Source organism: Coregonus lavaretus (assembly GCF_964263955.1).
Source record: "Coregonus lavaretus genome assembly, contig: HAP1_SCAFFOLD_365, whole genome shotgun sequence".
NCBI classification, from domain to species: domain Eukaryota; kingdom Metazoa; phylum Chordata; class Actinopteri; order Salmoniformes; family Salmonidae; genus Coregonus; species Coregonus lavaretus.
Window position 1 is genome coordinate 259,332 of NW_028158526.1, and position 22,818 is coordinate 282,149.

The following is a 22,818-nucleotide window of genomic DNA, read 5'->3' on the forward strand; positions in this document are numbered from 1 at the left end:
ACACCATTATTGCACACCTAGTTAGAACACACAACTTATCTGACTTGTTAAGCACATTTTTATTCCTGAAGTTATTTATGCTTGCTATAACAAAAGGATTGAATATTTATTGACTCAAGACATTTCAGCTTTTCATTTTGTATTAATTTGTAAACATTTCTAAAAACATAATTCCACTTTGACATTATGGGGTATTGTGTGTAGATCAGAGACACAAAATCTAAATGTAATCAATTTTAAATTCAGGCTACTCAACAACATTTTGAAAAGTAAATGTAATAGCTAAAATATACTTAAATATCAAAAGTAAAAGTATAAATAATGTAAAATTCCTTATATTAAGCAAACCAGACTGTATGATTTTCTTGTTTTTGTAATTTACAGATAGCCAGGGGCACACTCCAACACTCACACATAATTTACAAATGAAGCATTTGCGTTTAGTGAGTCCGCCAGATCAGAGGCAGTAGAGATGACCATGGATGTTCTCTTGATAAGTGCATTAATTTGACAATTTTCCTGTCCTGTTAAGCATTCAAAATGCGACAAGTACTTTTGGGTGTCAGGAAAAATGTATGGAGTAAAAAGTAAATTATTTTCTTTAGGAATGTAATAAAGTAAAAGTTGTCAAGAATATAAATTGTAAAGTCAAGTTTTACTAAGCTTACATATGGAATTGTTTTAAGATGGTCAAACCAACGATCATTTAGCTATTTGATAGAGAATTTTAGGTATAAAAAAACAAATATATAAACAAATACTTGATGAAACATTGAATGTGGCCTTACTGCTAATTAGCCCATAGAAACACATTGAAAAACAGATTCAAACATGGAAAAATAGATAGTCAAAAAAATCTATCAAAAGGAAATTAGTTTTAAAGTGTCTATCCTATATCTGAGAGATATAAGAACGATCAGAAAATAATTGTATTAGTGTGAAACACAAACTGTTTGGACGCTACAGACAGAAGTTGCAGATCGGTGGTACTGACTTCAAAACAGTCCTGTAATGCTTGTGGGGGCAAAACAAGCAAATCGGAGAACAACATCGTGAGAGACTCATCTTTCCATAGAGTGGTCATATTAGTTTGGACACTACAGACGTTTTTGTGAGAAGATGATGATTTTCGAGATGCCTCATGGTCTGACAAACACGGACGGCTGCCAGATGCGGAAGGCATGATGTGGTGGATTGAGACGCAGCCCATGATGTGGTGGATTCAGACGCAGCCCATGATGTGGTGGATTGAGACGCAGCCCATGATGTGGTGGATTGAGACGCAGCCCATGATGTGGTGGATTGAGACGCAGCCCATGATGTGGTGGATTGAGACGCAGCCCATGATGTGGTGGATTGAGACGCAGCCCATGCAAGAAACATCTCTAGTTTAAACAGACTAATTTTTATAGAGATGTTTGTATTATGCTAATTACATTTCCGCAGGGGCGCTGACATTAACTCTAGTTTATTATATTACTTCAAAGTAGCTTTAGACTGTATTTACTGTTATTAACTGAGTTCTGTAAGGGAAGTAGCTTGTTTTAGATTGTATTTACTGTTATTAACTGAGTTCTGTAAGGGAAGTAGCTTGTCTATCCCAGTTTTAGACTGTATTTACTGTTATTAACTGAGTTCTGTAAGGGAAGTAGCTTGTATATCCCAGTTTTAGACTGTATTTACTGTTATTAACTGAGTTCTGTAAGGGAAGTAGCTTGTCTATCCCAGTTTTAGACTGTATTTACTGTTATTAACTGAGTTCTGTAAGGGAAGTAGCTTGTCTATCCCAGTTTTAGACTGTATTTACTGTTATTAACTGAGTTCTGTAAGGGAAGTAGCTTGTCTATCCCAGTTTTAGACTGTATTTACTGTTATTAACTGTAGACATGATGGTGAGTTCTGTAAGGGAAGTAGCTTGTCTATCCCAGTTTTAGACTGTATTTACTGTTATTAACTGAGTTCTGTAAGGGAAGTAGCTTGTCTATCCCAGTTTTAGACTGTATTTACTGTTATTAACTGTAGACAGGATGGTGAGTTCTGTAAGGGAAGTAGCTTGTCTATCCCAGTTTTAGACTGTATTTACTGTTATTAACTGTAGACATGATGGTGAGTTCTGTAAGGGAAGTAGCTTGTCTATCCCAGTTTTATACTGTATTTACTGTTATTAACTGTAGACATGATGGTGAGTTCTGTAAGGGAAGTAGCTTGTCTATCCCAGTTTTAGACTGTATTTACTGTTATTAACTGTAGACATGATGGTGAGTTCTGTAAGGGAAGTAGCTTGTCCAGAGAGGATGGAAAACTTATTAAACACTCTTTGGCTTGTCTGCCTGTGATGTCACATTTAGGCAAGATGGGGGAATAAGAAGGTGAGGAATTGTACAACACTTCTACAGATAGCTACTAGGATTACATTCTCTGCATGAATGAATTGAAAAATGAAAAAACTGAATAGTTTTTATTGTCTGACTCAGTGTTATTGCAGAACCATGGATAACTGTATTTTGGATTTTGATCAACTAAATATATGCCACCGAGTAGGATCTCTCTTATGGTAAAACAACAAACATTTTCGAATGTAATTATTAATGCAGTTTACCATTAGATCTACATCTAAATGTTGATAATTCTGTACAAATTAACTATATTGTCGACTTTTTTGTTGAACTGACATTATTGTCACAGGTATGTCCCGCCCATTTAACACTCACAGTATTTTCTGCACCTTCATTGGTTTCTCACAAGGAAGGCGTTTGTATAATGACCCCTAATCCATGTTGACTGGATACCGTTACGTCAATCAAAACTGTTGCTTGGCGATGTTTCTCGGTGGGTTGTCAACTAGAGGGTCTGCTGACTGTCGCTGCCTTGGATGTGGAGTAGGGGTCCAGTTCAGCAATTTACGAACACTGACTGAGTAGCGGTTTTTGTCGTCCATTAGACATTCTTTGATTAGGTAGGTATATACAGTACGTTTTTTTATCAGCCGTTTTATTTAGCCATTTAGTGCGTAGTATGTAGAGCACGTAGTTAGGTTCATCGATGCTGGATCTGTGTGGCTAGCAAGCTAACGTTAGATCAAGGGCAAAATGTCAATCCTGTAGACGTTGAACATTTCACTTCTGTGTAAGTGCAGTGTGCTTGTTTTCTTATGTTGTTTAGCGATCTAATATTGATATGATAGATAGCTCTCTAGCTGCCTGACACTCTACAGTAATATGTGTGGGTTAAAAAACATGCTCCTGCTAGCCTACTTGCATCCTAACGCACACACACACACACACACACACACACACACACACACACACACACACACATACACACACACACACACACACACACACACATACACACACACACACACACACACATACACACACACACACACACATACACACACACACATACACACACACACACACACATACACACACACACACACACACACATACACACACACACACACACACACATACACACACACACACACACACACACACACACACACATACACACACACACACACACACACACACACACAGGCAATAGCGGCCCTGTTGAACACATTGACTTGAGTTATGGCTGAAATATTATCTAGGTATAGCCTAACTGTAGATATTTAACATGTAGCGTCATACAATTAGTCTATAATCCAATTACTAATAGGCCTGTACTATATATGAGTAGGGTTTCCAGGTGATATTACTAATAGGCCTGTTCTCTATAGGAGTAGGGTTTCCAGGTGATATTACTAATAGGCCTGTTCTCTATAGGAGTAGGCTACTGTAGGGTTTCCAGGTGCTATTTGCTGCAGGCAAAATAAAACCAGACAGTCACAACCAGCAAAGACACTTGATTTAATTGCATAGCACACGTTATAATATGTCTTCTTGTTGTCATTGGCAGTGTTCCCTAATTTTCTTACATAATCTGTCCATTACCACGCATGATTCATCCTGTTGTTGGAAACTGAATGAAGGTATGATTCTCTACACTGCTCACTGCATTCCTGTTCACATTATGCAGTGGCTGCTACTGAAACAAAAGAGGAAATATCATCTGTGCTTCTGTTTGTTCAACTGTTTGCAGAGCTTAGTTGTACAGGAGAACAGCCACCGCCTGTAATCACCTGTAGCCCACCCTTCTGATCTGAGCCTCGCTGTCAGTTAGCAGAGAGAGAGGGAGCAGGAGGATTCTGTCTGCCAGCTTTATTTTACATACTGAACCCACAGCTATGTGGGAGATGAGGAGAGGAGGTGTTCAGGAACAGTCAGCACTTAAAGGGATAGCTCACTCAAATAAAAGTTGGCCAGGTGTTTTCAGACCTAAAATGTTAGCCTAATTTTGTTGGATTCCTCTGCCTTCCTCTGTGTCAAGGTGAGGGTGATCTGGTGAGGGCAAACCATTGTTGTGACTTCCTCTGTGTCCAGGTGAGGGTGATCCGGTGAGGGGGAACCATTGAAAGGAGAATGTGGCGCATCCTGAGGCCCACCGGTAGTAAACCCCTCCCAGGAGCCATGGGACCACCCCAGACCCCCCTCCTCTGATCCCACCTTTGACCTCTGACCTCACCCCAGCTGCCTTTTAACTTCATGAAGAACCTTGACATTGGTGATGTGATGAATAAATTTGAAGTCCTTGGGATCGTAGGTGAAGGTAAGATCACTAGCTACGTTACAACGTTACAGAGGGTTTCTAACAATTCTGTCCTGGGTAATGGATCATGAAGCACTATAGAAATCAGAAGTTTGGACTAGGCTACATTATATTGGAACTAGATATTGTGCCTGCCAGCCAGCCAGCCAGCCAGCCAGCCACATGTCTTTCTCTCCCATGTTGTTGGTTTCAATGAGTAGTTGTAAAGTGGCAGACACTCTACTCCACCCCCAGCCTCATCCCCTCTACCCTGCCCCAGCCCCATCCCCTCTACCCTGCCCCAGCCCCATCCCCTCTACCATGCCCCAGCCCCATCCCCTATACCCTGCCCCAGCCCCAGCACCATCCCCTCTACCCTGCCCCAGCCCCAGCCCCATCCCCTCTACCCTGCCCCAGCCCCATCCCCTCTACCCTGCCCCAGCCCCAGCCCCATCCCCTCTACCCTGCCCCAGCCCCATCCCCTCTACCCTGCCCCAGCCCCATCCCCTCTACCCTGCCCCAGCCCCATCCCCTCTACCCAGCCCCAGCCCCATCCCCTCTACCCTGCCCCAGCCCCATCCCCTCTACCCTGCCCCAGCCCCATCCCCTATACCCTGCCCCAGCCCCAGCCCCTCTACCCTGCCCCAGCCCCATCCCCTCTACCCAGCCCCAGCCCCATCCCCTCTACCCTGCCCCAGCCCCATCCCCTCTACCCTGCCCCAGCCCCATCCCCTCTACCCTGCCCCAGCCCCATCCCCTCTACCCTGCCCCAGCCCCATCCCCTCTACCCTGCCCCAGCCCCATCCCCTCTACCCTGCCCCAGCCCCAGCCCCATCCCCTCTACCCTGCCCCATCCCCTCTACCCTGCCCCAGCCCCATCCCCTCTACCCTGCCCCAGCCCCAGCCCCATCCCCTCTACCCTGCCCCAGCCCCATCCCCTCTACCCTGCCCCAGCCCCATCCCCTCTACCCTGCCCCAGCCCCATCCCCTCTACCCAGCCCCAGCCCCATCCCCTCTACCCTGCCCCAGCCCCATCCCCTCTACCCTGCCCCAGCCCCATCCCCTCTACCCTGCCCCAGCCCCAGCCCCTCTACCCTGCCCCAGCCTCATCCCCTCTACCCTGCCCCAGCCTCATCCCCTCTACCCTGCCCCAGCCCCAGCCCCATCCCCTCTACCCTGCCCCAGCCTCATCCCCTCTACCCTGCCCCAGCCCCATCCCCTCTACCCTGCCCCAGCCCCATCCCCTCTACCCTGCCCCAGCCCCATCCCCTCTACCCTGCCCCAGCCCCATCCCCTCTACCCTTCCCCAGCCCCAGCCCCTCTACCCAGCCCCAGCCCCAGCCCCTCTACCCAGCCCCAGCCCCATCCCCTCTACCCTTTCCCAGCCCCAGCCCCTCTACCCTGCCCCAGCCTCATCCCCTCTACCCAGCCCCATCCCCTCTACCCTGCCCCAGCCTCATCCCCTCTACCCAGCCCCAGCCCCATCCCCTCTACCCTGCCCCAGCCCCAGCCCCATCCCCTCTACCCTGCCCCAGCCCCAGCCCCTCTACCCTGCCCCAGCCCCAGCCCCATCCCCTCTACCCTGCCCCAGCCCCAGCCCCTCTACCCTGCCCCAGCCTCATCCCCTCTACCCAGCCCCATCCCCTCTACCCTGCCCCAGCCTCATCCCCTCTACCCAGCCCCAGCCCCATCCCCTCTACCCTGCCCCAGCCCCAGCCCCATCCCCTCTACCCTGCCCCAGCCCCTCTACCCTGCCCCAGCCCCAGCCCCATCCCCTCTACCCTGCCCCAGCCCCAGCCCCTCTACCCTGCCCCAGCCTCATCCCCTCTACCCAGCCCCATCCCCTCTACCCTGCCCCAGCCTCATCCCCTCTACCCAGCCCCAGCCCCATCCCCTCTACCCTGCCCCAGCCTCATCCCCTCTACCCTGCCCCAGCCCCAGCCCCATCCCCTCTACCCTTCCCCAGCCCCAGCCCCTCTACCCAGCCCCAGCCCCAGCCCCTCTACCCAGCCCCAGCCCCATCCCCTCTACCCTTTCCCAGCCCCAGCCCCTCTACCCTGCCCCAGCCTCATCCCCTCTACCCAGCCCCATCCCCTCTACCCTGCCCCAGCCTCATCCCCTCTACCCAGCCCCAGCCCCATCCCCTCTACCCTGCCCCAGCCTCATCCCCTCTACCCTGCCCCAGCCCCATCCCCTCTACCCTGCCCCAGCCCCATCCCCTCTACCCTGCCCCAGCCCCTCTACCCTGCCCCAGCCCCAGCCTCATCTCCTCTACCCTGCCCCAGCCCCATCCCCTCTACCCTGCCCCAGCCCCATCCCCTCTACCCTGCCCCAGCCCCATCCCCTCTACCCTGCCCCAGCCCCATCCCCTCTACCCTGCCCCAGCCCCATCCTCTCTACCCTGCCCCAGCCCCATCCCCTCTACCCTGCCCCAGCCCCATCCCCTCTACCCTGCCCCAGCCCCATCCCCTCTATCCTGCCCCAGCCCCAGCACCATCCCCTCTACCCTGCCCCAGCCCCAGCCCCTCTACCCTGCCCCAGCCCCATCCCCTCTACCCTGCCCCAGCCCCATCCCCTCTACCCAGCCCCAGCCCCATCCCCTCTACCCTGCCCCAGCCCCATCCCCTCTACCCAGCCCCAGCCCCATCCCCTCTACCCTGCCCCAGCCCCATCCCCTCTACCCTGCCCCAGCCCCATCCCCTCTACCCTGCCCCAGCCCCATCCCCTCTACCCTGCCCCAGCCTCATCCCCTCTACCCTGCCCCAGCCCCATCCCCTCTACCCAGCCCCAGCCCCATCCCCTCTACCCTGCCCCAGCCCCATCCCCTCTACCCTGCCCCAGCCCCATCCCCTCTACCCTGCCCCAGCCCCATCCCCTCTACCCTGCCCCAGCCCCATCCCCTCTACCCTGCCCCAGCCCCATCCCCTCTACCCTGCCCCAGCCCCATCCCCTCTACCCTGCCCCAGCCCCATCCCCTCTACCCTTCCCCAGCCCCAGCCCCTCTACCCAGCCCCAGCCCCAGCCCCTCTACCCAGCCCCAGCCCCATCCCCTCTACCCTTTCCCAGCCCCAGCCCCTCTACCCTGCCCCAGCCTCATCCCCTCTACCCAGCCCCATCCCCTCTACCCTGCCCCAGCCTCATCCCCTCTACCCAGCCCCAGCCCCATCCCCTCTACCCTGCCCCAGCCCCAGCCCCATCCCCTCTACCCTGCCCCAGCCCCAGCCCCTCTACCCTGCCCCAGCCCCAGCCCCATCCCCTCTACCCTGCCCCAGCCCCAGCCCCTCTACCCTGCCCCAGCCTCATCCCCTCTACCCAGCCCCATCCCCTCTACCCTGCCCCAGCCTCATCCCCTCTACCCAGCCCCAGCCCCATCCCCTCTACCCTGCCCCAGCCCCAGCCCCATCCCCTCTACCCTGCCCCAGCCCCTCTACCCTGCCCCAGCCCCAGCCCCATCCCCTCTACCCTGCCCCAGCCCCAGCCCCTCTACCCTGCCCCAGCCTCATCCCCTCTACCCAGCCCCATCCCCTCTACCCTGCCCCAGCCTCATCCCCTCTACCCAGCCCCAGCCCCATCCCCTCTACCCTGCCCCAGCCTCATCCCCTCTACCCTGCCCCAGCCCCAGCCCCATCCCCTCTACCCTTCCCCAGCCCCAGCCCCTCTACCCAGCCCCAGCCCCAGCCCCTCTACCCAGCCCCAGCCCCATCCCCTCTACCCTTTCCCAGCCCCAGCCCCTCTACCCTGCCCCAGCCTCATCCCCTCTACCCAGCCCCATCCCCTCTACCCTGCCCCAGCCTCATCCCCTCTACCCAGCCCCAGCCCCATCCCCTCTACCCTGCCCCAGCCTCATCCCCTCTACCCTGCCCCAGCCCCATCCCCTCTACCCTGCCCCAGCCCCATCCTCTCTATCCTGCCCCAGCCCCAGCACCATCCCCTCTACCCTGCCCCAGCCCCAGCCCCTCTACCCTGCCCCAGCCCCATCCCCTCTACCCTGCCCCAGCCCCAGCCTCATCTCCTCTACCCTGCCCCAGCCCCATCCCCTCTACCCTGCCCCAGCCCCATCCCCTCTACCCTGCCCCAGCCCCATCCCCTCTACCCTGCCCCAGCCCCATCCCCTCTACCCTGCCCCAGCCCCATCCTCTCTACCCTGCCCCAGCCCCATCCCCTCTACCCTGCCCCAGCCCCATCCCCTCTACCCTGCCCCAGCCCCATCCCCTCTATCCTGCCCCAGCCCCAGCACCATCCCCTCTACCCTGCCCCAGCCCCAGCCCCTCTACCCTGCCCCAGCCCCATCCCCTCTACCCTGCCCCAGCCCCATCCCCTCTACCCAGCCCCAGCCCCATCCCCTCTACCCTGCCCCAGCCCCATCCCCTCTACCCAGCCCCAGCCCCATCCCCTCTACCCTGCCCCAGCCCCATCCCCTCTACCCTGCCCCAGCCCCATCCCCTCTACCCTGCCCCAGCCCCATCCCCTCTACCCTGCCCCAGCCTCATCCCCTCTACCCTGCCCCAGCCCCATCCCCTCTACCCAGCCCCAGCCCCATCCCCTCTACCCTGCCCCAGCCCCATCCCCTCTACCCTGCCCCAGCCCCATCCCCTCTACCCTGCCCCAGCCCCATCCCCTCTACCCTGCCCCAGCCCCATCCCCTCTACCCAGCCCCATCCCCTCTACCCAGCCCCAGCCCCATCCCCTATACCCTGCCCCAGCCCCAGCACCATCCCCTCTACCCTGCCCCAGCCCCATCCCCTCTACCCTGCCCCAGCCCCATCCCCTCTACCCTGCCCCAGCCCCATCCCCTCTACCCTGCCCCATCCCCTCTACCCTGCCCCAGCCCCATCCCCTCTACCCTGAGCTATTAGAACCAGTACAGTGTGCTGTCACAGTCTGAACCCTTTGCATGCTCAACCTATAAAGCAGATCCCTTGACTGTAGTTCTGGGCTCTAGTCTAACCCAGATCTTCTGAGTCTGAACCACCCCTTAGTAACCTCCCCAAAATGACCCCCTAGGGGTGTGGATTTGGTATTTTATTAGGATCCCCATTAGCCGTTGCAAAAGCAGCAGCTACTCTTCCTGGGGTCCACACAGAACATGAAACATGACATAATACAGAACATTAATAGACAAGAACAGCTCAAGGACAGAACTACATAAAACTTTTTTAAAGGCACACGTAGCCTACATATCAATACATGCACACAAACTATCTAGGCTTAATCTGTTTTTTTAAACCAGGTTTGCTGTTTATTTGAGCAATATGAGATGGAACGGAGTTCCATGCAATAATGGCTCTTTATAATACCGTACGCTTTCTTGAATTTGTTCTGGATTTGGGGACTGTGTACAGTATATCACTGCCAGGGTTGATAGTAGCATCAGAGCTCCAGTGTTTCGGTGGCTCAGTTCCAGATCCAGCCATGCTGGCTCATATAGGATAGCTAGAGATGACTCTCTAATGCAGCGGAAGGTATGAGGTAGCCCTGTATCTCCCCTTGGTATAACGGTCCAGTCATGGGCTTCTCCTGTGGGAGACCCAGGTTCACTAACATCATTGATGGGGTTTTTACAATGTAATATTTTGGTTTATTTTACGGTACAGAAATGACCATGTATTTACTAAGAAATTACATGGCAAAATGGCAGTTATACAGTTCGTACCAGCCAGGTAGTTGCCAATTGTGTTGAATTCTATTTAGAAAGTACCAGAAAGTTCTAGATACGAAAATGATCGACAATCTATTGGGTCCTTCTAGAGAGATGTGAAGTTTGAAATGAATTAAGTTTGCTAATATGGGTGATTGTTCATGAGACAATTGATATTAGGGCTGTCCCGACTAAAAACAATTTTGGTCAACTGAAAGTCGTCTGTTGTTTTGACCAATCGATTGGTCGAAATTCTGAAATGTGTATTTTTCCATATATAGACACATCCTATGTGTTTTAATCTAATCAACTATATGCACTGAGACTGTCTGATGCTTTAAAAACACTGTTTGATTAAATAATTAAGACACACAAACGACTCCAGAAGGAACCAGAGATCAAGATAACCAAAGAAACAAACCTGTTCCCGACCGACCCTCCTCCTACCGCTCTTCATTTGCAGATTCTGCCATTACGCTCCTGAAGTTGGCGATTTATATGCTATAGTGTAACGCTTAGAGTGATCGACTGTGCCATCTCCGTGAATCAGACAGGTGTCTTGTGTGCCATGAAAAATAAAATAAAATTGCGACCGCTCAACGAAAAGAAATCTCTGTCGACCAACAGCCTATGGACCAGTCGCCTATATGGGATCAGCCCTAATTGATAACCTATGGACCAGTCGCCTATATGGGATCAGCCCTAATTGATAACATATGGACCAGTCGCCTATATGGGATCAGCCCTAATTGATAACCTATGGACCAGTCGCCTATATGGGATCAGCCCTAATTGATAACATATGGACCAGTCGCCTATATGGGATCAGCCCTAATTGATAACATATGGACCAGTCGCCTATATGGGATCAGCCCTAATTGATAACATATGGACCAGTCGCCTATATGGGATCAGCCCTAATTGATAACATATGGACCAGTCGCCTATATGGGATCAGCCCTAATTGATAACATATGGACCAGTCGCCTATATGGGATCAGCCCTAATTGATAACATATGGACCAGTCGCCTATATGGGATCAGCCCTAATTGATAACATATGGACCAGTCGCCTATATGGGATCAGCCCTAATTGATAACATATGGACCAGTCGCCTATATGGGATCAGCCCTAATTGATAACCTATGGACCAGTCGCCTATATGGGATCAGCCCTAATTGATAACATATGGACCAGTCGCCTATATGGGATCAGCCCTAATTGATAACATATGGACCAGTCGCCTATATGGGATCAGCCCTAATTGATAACATATGGACCAGTCGCCTATATGGGATCAGCCCTAATTGATAACCTATGGACCAGTCGCCTATATGGGATCAGCCCTAATTGATAACATTTAAAAGTAGTATTAGTAGGTTTAAGGGGATAATATACAAAAATAACTGTTGCACATGAATTAAACGTATCATTCAATAATTTATTGTGATATGGATTTATGCCCAGAAACAGTAATCTACCTAACACTACCCTGTTGGTGTACAAATATACAACCACACTACATTTAAACTATGGAACATTACCACTACACTACACACTACATTTAAACTATGGAACATTACCACTACACTACACACTACATTTAAACTATGGAACATTACCACTACACTACACACTACATTTAAACTATGGAACATTACCACTACACTACACACTACATTTACACTATGGGACATTATCACTACACTACACTATGGAACGTTACCACTACATTTACACTATGGAACATTACCACTACACTACACACTACATTTAAACTATGGAACATTACCACTACACTACACACTACATTTACACTATGGAACATTACCACTACACTACACTATGGAACATTACCACTACACTACACTATGGAACATTACCACTACACTACACTATGGAACATTACCACTACACTACACTATGGAACATTACCACTACACTACACTATGGAACATTACCACTACACTACACTATGGAACATTACCTCTACACTACATTATGGAACATTACCACTACACTACACACTACATTTAAACCATGGAACATTACCACTACACTACACTATGGAACATTATCACTACACTACACTATGGAACATTATCACTACACTACACTATGGAACATTACCACTACACTACACTATGGAACATTACCACTACACTACACAATACATTTAAACTATGGAACATTACCACTACACTACACAATACATTTAAACTATGGAACATTACCACTACACTACACTATGGAACATTAACACTACACTACACTATGGAACATTATCACTACACTACACACTACATTTAAACCATGGAACATTACCACTACACTACACTATGGAACATTACCACTACACTACACTATGGAACATTACCACTACACTACACTATGGAACATTACCACTACACTACACACTACATTTACACTATGGAACATTACCACTACACTACACTATGGAACATTACCACTACACTACACTATGGAACATTACCTCTACACTACACTATGGAACATTACCACTACACTACACACTACATTTAAACTATGGAACATTACCACTACACTACACACTACATTTACACTATGGAACATTACCACTACACTACACTATGGAACATTACCACTACACTACACTATGGAACATTACCACTACACTACACTATGGAACATTACCTCTACACTACACTATGGAACATTACCACTACACTACACTATGGAACATTACCACTACACTACACTATGGAACATTAACTCTACACTACACTATGGGACATTACCACTACACTACACACTACATTTAAACTATAGAACATTACCACTACACTACACTATGGAACATTACCACTACACTACACTATGGAACATTACCACTACACTACACACTAAATTTAAACTATGGAACATTACCACTACACTACACTATGGAACATTACCACTACACTACACACTACATTTACACTATGGAACATTACCCCTACACTACACACTACATTTAAACTATGGAACATTACCACTACACTACACACTACATTTACACTATGGGACATTATCACTACACTACACTATGGAACGTTACCACTACATTTACACTATGGAACATTACCACTACACTACACACTACATTTAAACTATGGAACATTACCACTACACTACACACTACATTTACACTATGGAACATTACCACTACACTACACTATGGAACATTACCTCTACACTACACTATGGAACATTACCTCTACACTACACTATGGGACATTACCACTACACTACACACAACATTTAAACTATAGAACATTACCACTACACTACACTATGGAACATTAACACTACACTACACTATGGAACATTACCACTACACTACACACTACATTTACACTATGGAACATTACAACTACACTACATTTACACTATGGAACATTACCACTACACTACACACTACATTTAAACTATGGAACATTACCACTACACTACACTATGGAACATTACCACTACACTACACACTACATTTAAACCATGGAACATTACCACTACACTACACACTACATGTACACTATGGAACATTACCACTACACTACACACTACATTTACACTATGGAACATTACCACTACACTACACTATGGAACATTACCACTACACTACACTATGGAACATTACCTCTACACTACACTATGGAACATTACCACTACACTACACTATGGAACATTACCTCTACACTACACTATGGAACATTACCTCTACACTACACTATGGGACATTACCACTACACTACACACAACATTTAAACTATAGAACATTACCACTACACTACACTATGGAACATTAACACTACACTACACTATGGAACATTACCTCTACACTACACTATGGGACATTACCACTACACTACACACTACATTTACACTATGGCACATCACCACTACACTACACACTACATTTACACTATGGCACATTACCACTACACTACACTATGGAACATTACCACTACACTACACTATGGAACATTTCCACTACACTACACACTACATTTAAACTATGGAACATCACCACTACACTACACACTACATTTACACTATGGCACATTACCACTACACTACACACTACATTTACACTATGGGACATTACCACTACACTACACACTACATTTAAACTATAGAACATTACCACTACACTACACTATGGAACATTACCACTACACTACACTATGGAACATTACCACTACACTACACACTACATTTACACTATGGAACATTACCACTACACTACACACTACATTTAAACTATGGAACATTACCACTACACTACACACTACATTTAAACTATGGAACATTATCACTACACTAAACTATGGAACATTACCACTACACTACACTATGGAACATTACCACTACACTACACTATGGAACATTACCACTACACTACACACTACATTTACACTATGGAACATTACCACTACACTACACACTACATTTAAACTATGGAACATTACCACTACACTACACACTACATTTAAACTATGGAACATTACCACTACACTACACTATGGAACATTACCACTACACTACACACTACATTTAAACTATGGAACATTACCACTACACTACACAATACATTTACAATATGGAACATTACCACTACACTACACAATACATTTACACTATGGCACATTACCACTACACTACACTATGGCACATTACCACTACACTACACTATGGCACATTACCTCTACACTACACTATGGAACATTACCTCTACACTACACTATGGAACATTACCTCTACACTACACTATGGAACATTACCACTACACTACACACTACATTTAAACTATGGAACATTATCACTACACTAAACTATGGAACATTACCACTACACTACACTATGGAACATTACCACTACACTACACACTACATTTAAACTATGGAACATTACCACTACACTACACACTACATTTAAACTATGGAACATTACCACTACACTACACTATGGAACATTACCACTACACTACACACTACATTTAAACTATGGAACATTACCACTACACTACACAATACATTTACACTATGGGACATTACCACTACACTACACTATGGAACATTACCTCTATACTACACTTTGGGACATTACCACTACACTACACACTACATTTAAACTATGGAACATTACCACTACACTACACTATGGAACATTACCACTACACTACACTATGGAACATTACCACTACACTACACAATACATTTAAACTATGGAACATTACCACTACACTACACACTACATTTACACTATGGAACATTTCCACTACACTACACACTACATTTAAACTATGGAACATTACCACTACACTACACACTACATTTAAACTATGGAACATTACCACTACACTACACACTACATTTAAACTATGGAACATTACAACTACACTACACACTACATTTAAACTATGGAACATTACCACTACACTACACTATGGAACATTACCACTACACTACACTATGGAACATTACCACTACACTACACAATACATTTAAACTATGGAACATTACCACTACACTACACACTACATTTACACTATGGAACATTTCCACTACACTACACACTACATTTAAACTATGGAACATTACCACTACACTACACACTACATTTAAACTATGGAACATTACCACTACACTACACTATGGCACATTACCACTACACTACACTATGGCACATTACCTCTACACTACACTATGGAACATTACCTCTACACTACACTATGGAACATTACCTCTACACTACACTATGGAACATTACCTCTACACTACACTATGGAACATTACCTCTACACTACAATATGGCACATTACCACTACACTACACTATGGAACATTACCTCTACACTACACTATGGAACATTACCACTACACTACACTATGGAACATTACCTCTACACTACACTATGGAACATTACCACTACACTACACTATGGAACATTACCTCTACACTACACTATGGAACATTACCTCTACACTACAATATGGCACATTACCACTACACTACACTATGGAACATTACCTCTACACTACACTATGGAACATTACCTCTACACTACACTATGGAACATTACCTCTACACTACACTATGGAACATTACCTCTACACTACACTATGGAACATTACCTCTACACTACACTATGGAACATTACCTCTACACTACACTATGGAACATTACCTCTACACTACAATATGGCACATTACCACTACACTACACAATACATTTAAACCATTGATCCGATACAGGCAGCAGTTTGACCTCTCGGCATGTTCTACATTCATCCTGTCAGCATGTCATGTGACCAGGCTGTTGGTTGATACTCTCTGTTTATCTGAATGGACGTCTAGCTGCTGAAGGTGACTCCATGTCTTTATAAATCAATGTTATTTTCTTAACAACAGACAGGGCAGCTTTAGGTCAGGTATTATTAGGTCTACAGCGTTAATGTAATAAGATCCCCAGGAGTGCTTCATGATATCTGAAAGTACTACTCTCTCCACAGGTGCCTATGGAGTGGTCCTGAAGTGCAGACACAAGGTAAGGTCCCTCATATAATTACATACATTATCATTTTCTGTGAGACCCATCATTACCACTTCTAAACACTGATGTTTTTAGATCAAGTAGGTAACTAACCTGAACTGAACAGAATAGACCAAAATACAGGATCTTTTATTGTTTTAGGCAAGATGGTATTGTATAGGAATAGCAGGGTTGGGGTCAGACTGTGTAGCCTCAGACTGCCCATCTTAATCTTTTATTTTTATTGGCCAGTTTGAGATGTGGCTTTTTCTTTGCAACTCTGCCTAGAAGGTCAGCATCCTGGAGTCGCCTCTTCACTGTTGACGTTGAGACTGGTGTTTTGCGGGTACTATTTAATGAAGCTGCCAGTTGAAGACCTGTGAGGCATCTGTTTCTTAAACTAGACACTCTAATGTATTTGTCCTCTTGCTCAGTTGTGCACCGGGGCCTCCCACTCCTCTTTCTATTCTGGTTAGAGCCAGTATGCGCTGTTCTGTGAAGGGAGTAGTACACAGTGTTGTACGAGATCTTCAGTTTCTTGGCAATTTCTCGCATTGAATAGCCTTCATTTCTCAGAACAAGAATAGACTGATGAGTTTCAGAAGAAAGTAATTCGTTTCTGGCCATTTTGAGCCTGTAATCGAACCCACAATTGCTGATGCTCCAGATACTCAACTAGTCTCAAGAAGGCCAGTTTAATTGCTTCTTTAATCAGCACAACAGTTTTCAGCTGTGCTAACATCATTGCAAAAGGGTTTTCTAATGATCAATTAGCCTTTTAAAATGATCAACTTGGATTAGCAAACACAACGTGCCATTGGAACACAGGACTGATGGTTGCTGATAATGGGCCTCTGTACGCCTATGTAGATATTCCATAAAAAATCAGCCGTTTCCAGCTACAATAGCCATTTACAACATTAACAATGTCTACAATGTATTTCTGATCGATTTTATGTTATTTTAATGAACAAAGAAATTGCTTTTCTTTAGAAAACAAGGACATTTCTAAGTGATCCCAAACTTTTGAACGGTAGTGCACATTTAATGGACACAGTCAATTTCACAATAATTATATTTTGTTTGTTTTTACTCCTTAACTTCCTCCGATCATTTTCATGATGTCCATCCGGTTTGCTTCTATATGCCTTATCTTTCTAACTGTGCTCCTTCACAAAAACTCCCAACCTATAACCTATATACTTATTATGGACACAGTATGCTTTACATTATCTATCTTGTTGTTATTAGTTGTTATTAGTCCCATCCGGTGTCGTTTTGCGTATCAGTTCATAAACACTATGCCATGGAATCGGTACGTCAAGAATCTCTTCCCAACTATTTTACAATCTATATGGGACGGCTGTCAATCCTTTGGTCCTTAAATGAAACTGGTATACTTTTTTATTTATCACAATTTTCTTTAACCAATTATGTTCTTTAATGCAGGGCCGACAGACAAGTTCCTTACTTTTTCCCCCTTCCACTTTCCTCTTCCATTTTTACGGTAATGCTGCAATTATTTGTTTGTAATTTTGGGTAGAGCAGACATTTCCGTATGTTTTTGTTAGCTGCATGTGTGACATAACTCCACCAGTCCTACCTATGACATAATTTACGAAGATTATATATTTTTTAAACATTTTTTCCAAAAATAATGGTTTTTTATTAATTAGTATATTTGAGTTTAACCACAATATTTGTTGCATTATTTGTTCTGTCGTTTCTGGAGGATTAAATTGAAATTGCAACCAACTTTCTATGGCTTATTTTAGAAATAGTGATATTTGGGAGATGGTTTCCCTTTCAAATAAATGAAAGTGAGAGGTTGTAATCTGAATAAAGGGAAAAAGGCCATTCTTGAACATGGGGTGAGACAATTTTACTAATTTGTAGAGAACCAGTTCGGATTTAAGTATAACTTTTTATGACTGAAGCTTTTAGTGATAGGTTTAATGCTTTAATATTTAATAATTTCTGTCTCCCGAATTCATATTCATTATATAAATAGGCCGTTTAATTTTGTCTGGCTTGCCGTTCCAAATAAAATGGAATATTTTTTTCTCATAATTTAAAAAACTGTTCGCTAGGCGTAGGCAAGACCATAAGCAAATAGGTAAACTGGGATAATACTAAAGAGTTAATCAGGGTGATTTTTCCACAAATAGACAGGTATTTACCTTTCCATGGTAGCAAGATCTTATCTTTTTTTGCTAACTTTCTATTCAAATTTATTGGAGTGAGATCATTTATTTCCTTTGGGATATGTATTCCGAGTATATCCACATCACCATCAGACCATTTTGTTGGTAAACTACATGGTAATGTAAAAATTGTATTTTCTAGTGATCCAATACGTAATATACAGTGGGGGGAAAATGTATTTAGTCAGCCACCAATTGTACAAGTTCTCCCACTTAAAAAGATGAGAGAGGCCTGTCATTTTCATCATAGGTACACGTCAACTATGACAGACAAAATGATTAAAACAATTCCAGAAAATCACATTGTAGGATTTTTTATGAATTTATTTGCAAATTATGGTGGAAAATAAGTATTTTGGTCAATAACAAAAGTTTCTCAATACTTTGTTATATACCCTTTGTTGGCAATGACACAGGTCAAACGTTTTCTGTAAGTCTTCACAAGGTTTTCACACACTGTTGCTGGTATTTTGGCCCATTCCTCCATGCAGATCTCCTCTAGAGCAGTGATGTTTTGGGGCTGTCGCTGGGCAACATGGACTTTCAACTCCCTCCAAAGATTTTCTATGGGGTTGAGATCTGGAGACTGGCTAGGCCACTCCAGGACCTTGAAATGCTTCTTACGAAGCCACTCCTTCGTTGCCCGGGCAGTGTGTTTGGGATCATTGTCATGCTGAAAGACCCAGCCACGTTTCATCTTCAATGCCCTTGCTGATGGAAGGAGGTTTTCACTCAAAATCTCACGATACATGGCCCCATTCATTCTTTCCTTTACACGGATCAGTGGTCCTGGTCCCTTTGCAGAAAAACAGCCCCAAAGCATGATGTTTCCACCCCCATGCTTCACAGTAGGTATGGTGTTCTTTGGATGCAACTCAGCATTCTTTGTCCTCCACACACGATGAGTTGAGTTTTTACCAAAAAATTCTATTTTGGTTTCATCTGATAAGCTAATTGTAGGGATTTCCTTTCTATTAATAATGTAAAATTAACAGCCATACAGAAAGACTCATGTGAAGGTGAAATTACAGAGAAGGAACTTCTGGATGCAATTAAAGACTTTAAGTCCTGGAAAACTTCTGGGTTGGATGGCATACCACTCGAGGTATACCAAACCTTTTTTGATATACTCAGAGGACCGTTATTAGCATGTTTTAACCACTCATATGTAAATGGTAGATTATCAGACACCCAAGAAGAAAGTCTGATTTCATTATTACTGAAACAGGATACAAGTGGGAAATATAAAGATCCAGTCCATTAAAAAAATTGGAGGCCCCTTACACTTCAGTGTTGTGATGCAAAAATTCTAGCAAAATGTATAGCGCATAGAATTAAAAAGGTATTATTCATTATAATCAGACAGGTTTTTTACATGGATGAAACATTGGAGATAATATAAGGTAAGTACTGGAAACAATAGAACACTATGAAAAATCTGGGAAACCAGGCCTGCTATTCATAGCTGACTTTGAAAAGGCATTTGATAAAGTACGACTGGTTAAATAATGGCTATTTCTCCTAAAGTTTTAAACTGTCAAGAGGAGTGAAACAAGATTGTCCACTATCGGCATATCTATTTATTATGGCCATCGAAATGTCAGCTATTAAAATCAGATCCAACAATAAAATCAAGGGATTAGAAATCCAGGGCTTAAAAACAAAGGTGTCATTGTACGCTGATGATTCATGTTTTCTTTTAAATCCCCAACTTTAATCTCTCCACAGCCTCATAGAGGATCTAGATACATTTTCTAACCTCTCTGGATTACAACCAAATTATGATAAATGTACTACAGTGGGGGAAAAAAGTATTTAGTCAGCCACCAATTGTGCAAGTTCTCCCACTTAAAAAGATGAGAGAGGCCTGTAATTTTCATCATAGGTACACGTCAACTATGACAGACAAATTGAGAATTTTTTCCCCATAAAATCACATTGTAGGATTTTTAATGAATTTATTTGCAAATTATGGTGGAAAATAAGTATTTGGTCACCTACAAACAAGCAAGATTTCTGGCTCTCACAGACCTGTAACTTCTTCTTTAAGAGGCTCCTCTGTCCTCCACTCGTTACCTGTATTAATGGCACCTGTTTGAACTTGTTATCAGTATAAAAGACACCTGTCCACAACCTCAAACAGTCACACTCCAAACTCCACTATGGCCAAGACCAAAGAGCTGTCAAAGGACACCAGAAACAAAATTGTAGACCTGCACCAGGCTGGGAAGACTGAATCTGCAATAGGTAAGCAGCTTGGTTTGAAGAAATCAACTGTGGGAGCAATTATTAGGAAATGGAAGACATACAAGACCACTGATAATCTCCCTCGATCTGGGGCTCCACGCAAGATCTCACCCTGTGGGGTCAAAATGATCACAAGAATGGTGAGCAAAAATCCCAGAACCACACCGGGGGACCTAGTGAATGACCTGCAGAGAGCTGGGACCAAAGTAACAAAGCCTACCATCAGTAACACACTACGCCGCCAGGGACTCAAATCCTGCAGTGCCAGACATGTCCCCCTGCTTAAGCCAGTACATGTCCAGGCCCGTCTGAAGTTTGCTAGAGTGCATTTGGATGATCCAGAAGAGGATTGGGAGAATGTCATATGGTCAGATGAAACCAAAATAGAACTTTTTGGTAAAAACTCAACTCGTCGTGTTTGGAGGACAAAGAATGCTGAGTTGCATCCAAAGAACACCATACCTACTGTGAAGCATGGGGGTGGAAACATCATGCTTTGGGGCTGTTTTTCTGCAAAGGGACCAGGACGACTGATCCGTGTAAAGGAAAGAATGAATGGGGCCATGTATCGTGAGATTTTGAGTGAAAACCTCCTTCCATCAGCAAGGGCATTGAAGATGAAACGTGGCTGGGTCTTTCAGCATGACAATGATCCCAAACACACCGCCCGGGCAACGAAGGAGTGGCTTCGTAAGAAGCATTTCAAGGTCCTGGATTGGCCTAGCCAGTCTCCAGATCTCAACCCCATAGAAAATCTTTGGAGGGAGTTGAAAGTCCGTGTTGCCCAGCGACAGCCCCAAAACATAATAATATAATAATAATATAATATGCCATTTAGCAGACGCTTTTATCCAAAGCGACTTAGTCATGCGTGCATACATTTTTATTTTTTTGTGTACGGGTGGTCCCGGGGATCGAACCCACTACCTTGGCGTTACAAGCGCCGTGCTCTACCAGCTGAGCTACAGAGGACCACTGCTCTAGAGGAGATCTGCATGGAGGAATGGGCCAAAATACCAGCAACAGTGTGTGAAAACCTTGTGAAGACTTACAGAAAACGTTTGACCTGTGTCATTGCCAACAAAGGGTATATAACAAAGTATTGAGAAACTTTTGTTATTGACCAAATACTTATTTTCCACCATAATTTGCAAATAAATTCATAAAAAATCCTACAATGTGATTTTCTGGATTTTTTAAAATCATTTTGTCTGTCATAGTTGACGTGTACCTATGATGAAAATGACAGGCCTCTCTCATCTTTTTAAGTGGGAGAACTTGCACAATTGGTGGCTGACTAAATACTTTTTCCCCCCACTGTATACACTTCCTGATAAACTCAGTCACCGTTTCAGTGTATTCATCAAAATTATTTTCGGTAGCTACCGGAACATATCCCAGTCCGCGTGATCAAAACAATCTTGAAGCGTGGATTCCGATTGGTCAGACCAGTGTTGAATAGTCCTTAGCACAGGTATTTCCTGTTTGAGTTTCTGCCTATAGGAAGGGAGGAGCAAAATTGAGTCGTGGTCAGATTTGCCG

General features: G+C 45.3%; 1 protein-coding gene across 1 annotated transcript in view; it reads left to right on the forward strand.

Annotated features, from left to right (window-relative positions):
- Positions 1–4,582: 4,582 nt before the first annotated feature.
- LOC311123872 (cyclin-dependent kinase-like 5) overlaps positions 4,583–22,818 on the forward strand; it is a gene marked incomplete at its 3' end in the record, with an annotated part of 208,862 nt that continues 190,626 nt past the window's right edge. The window contains exons 1-2 of the mRNA XM_084198092.1: positions 4,583–4,656; positions 16,806–16,840. Coding sequence (XP_084054218.1) covers positions 4,593–4,656; positions 16,806–16,840 — 99 coding nt within the window. The remainder of the gene's footprint in view (positions 4,657–16,805; positions 16,841–22,818) is intronic.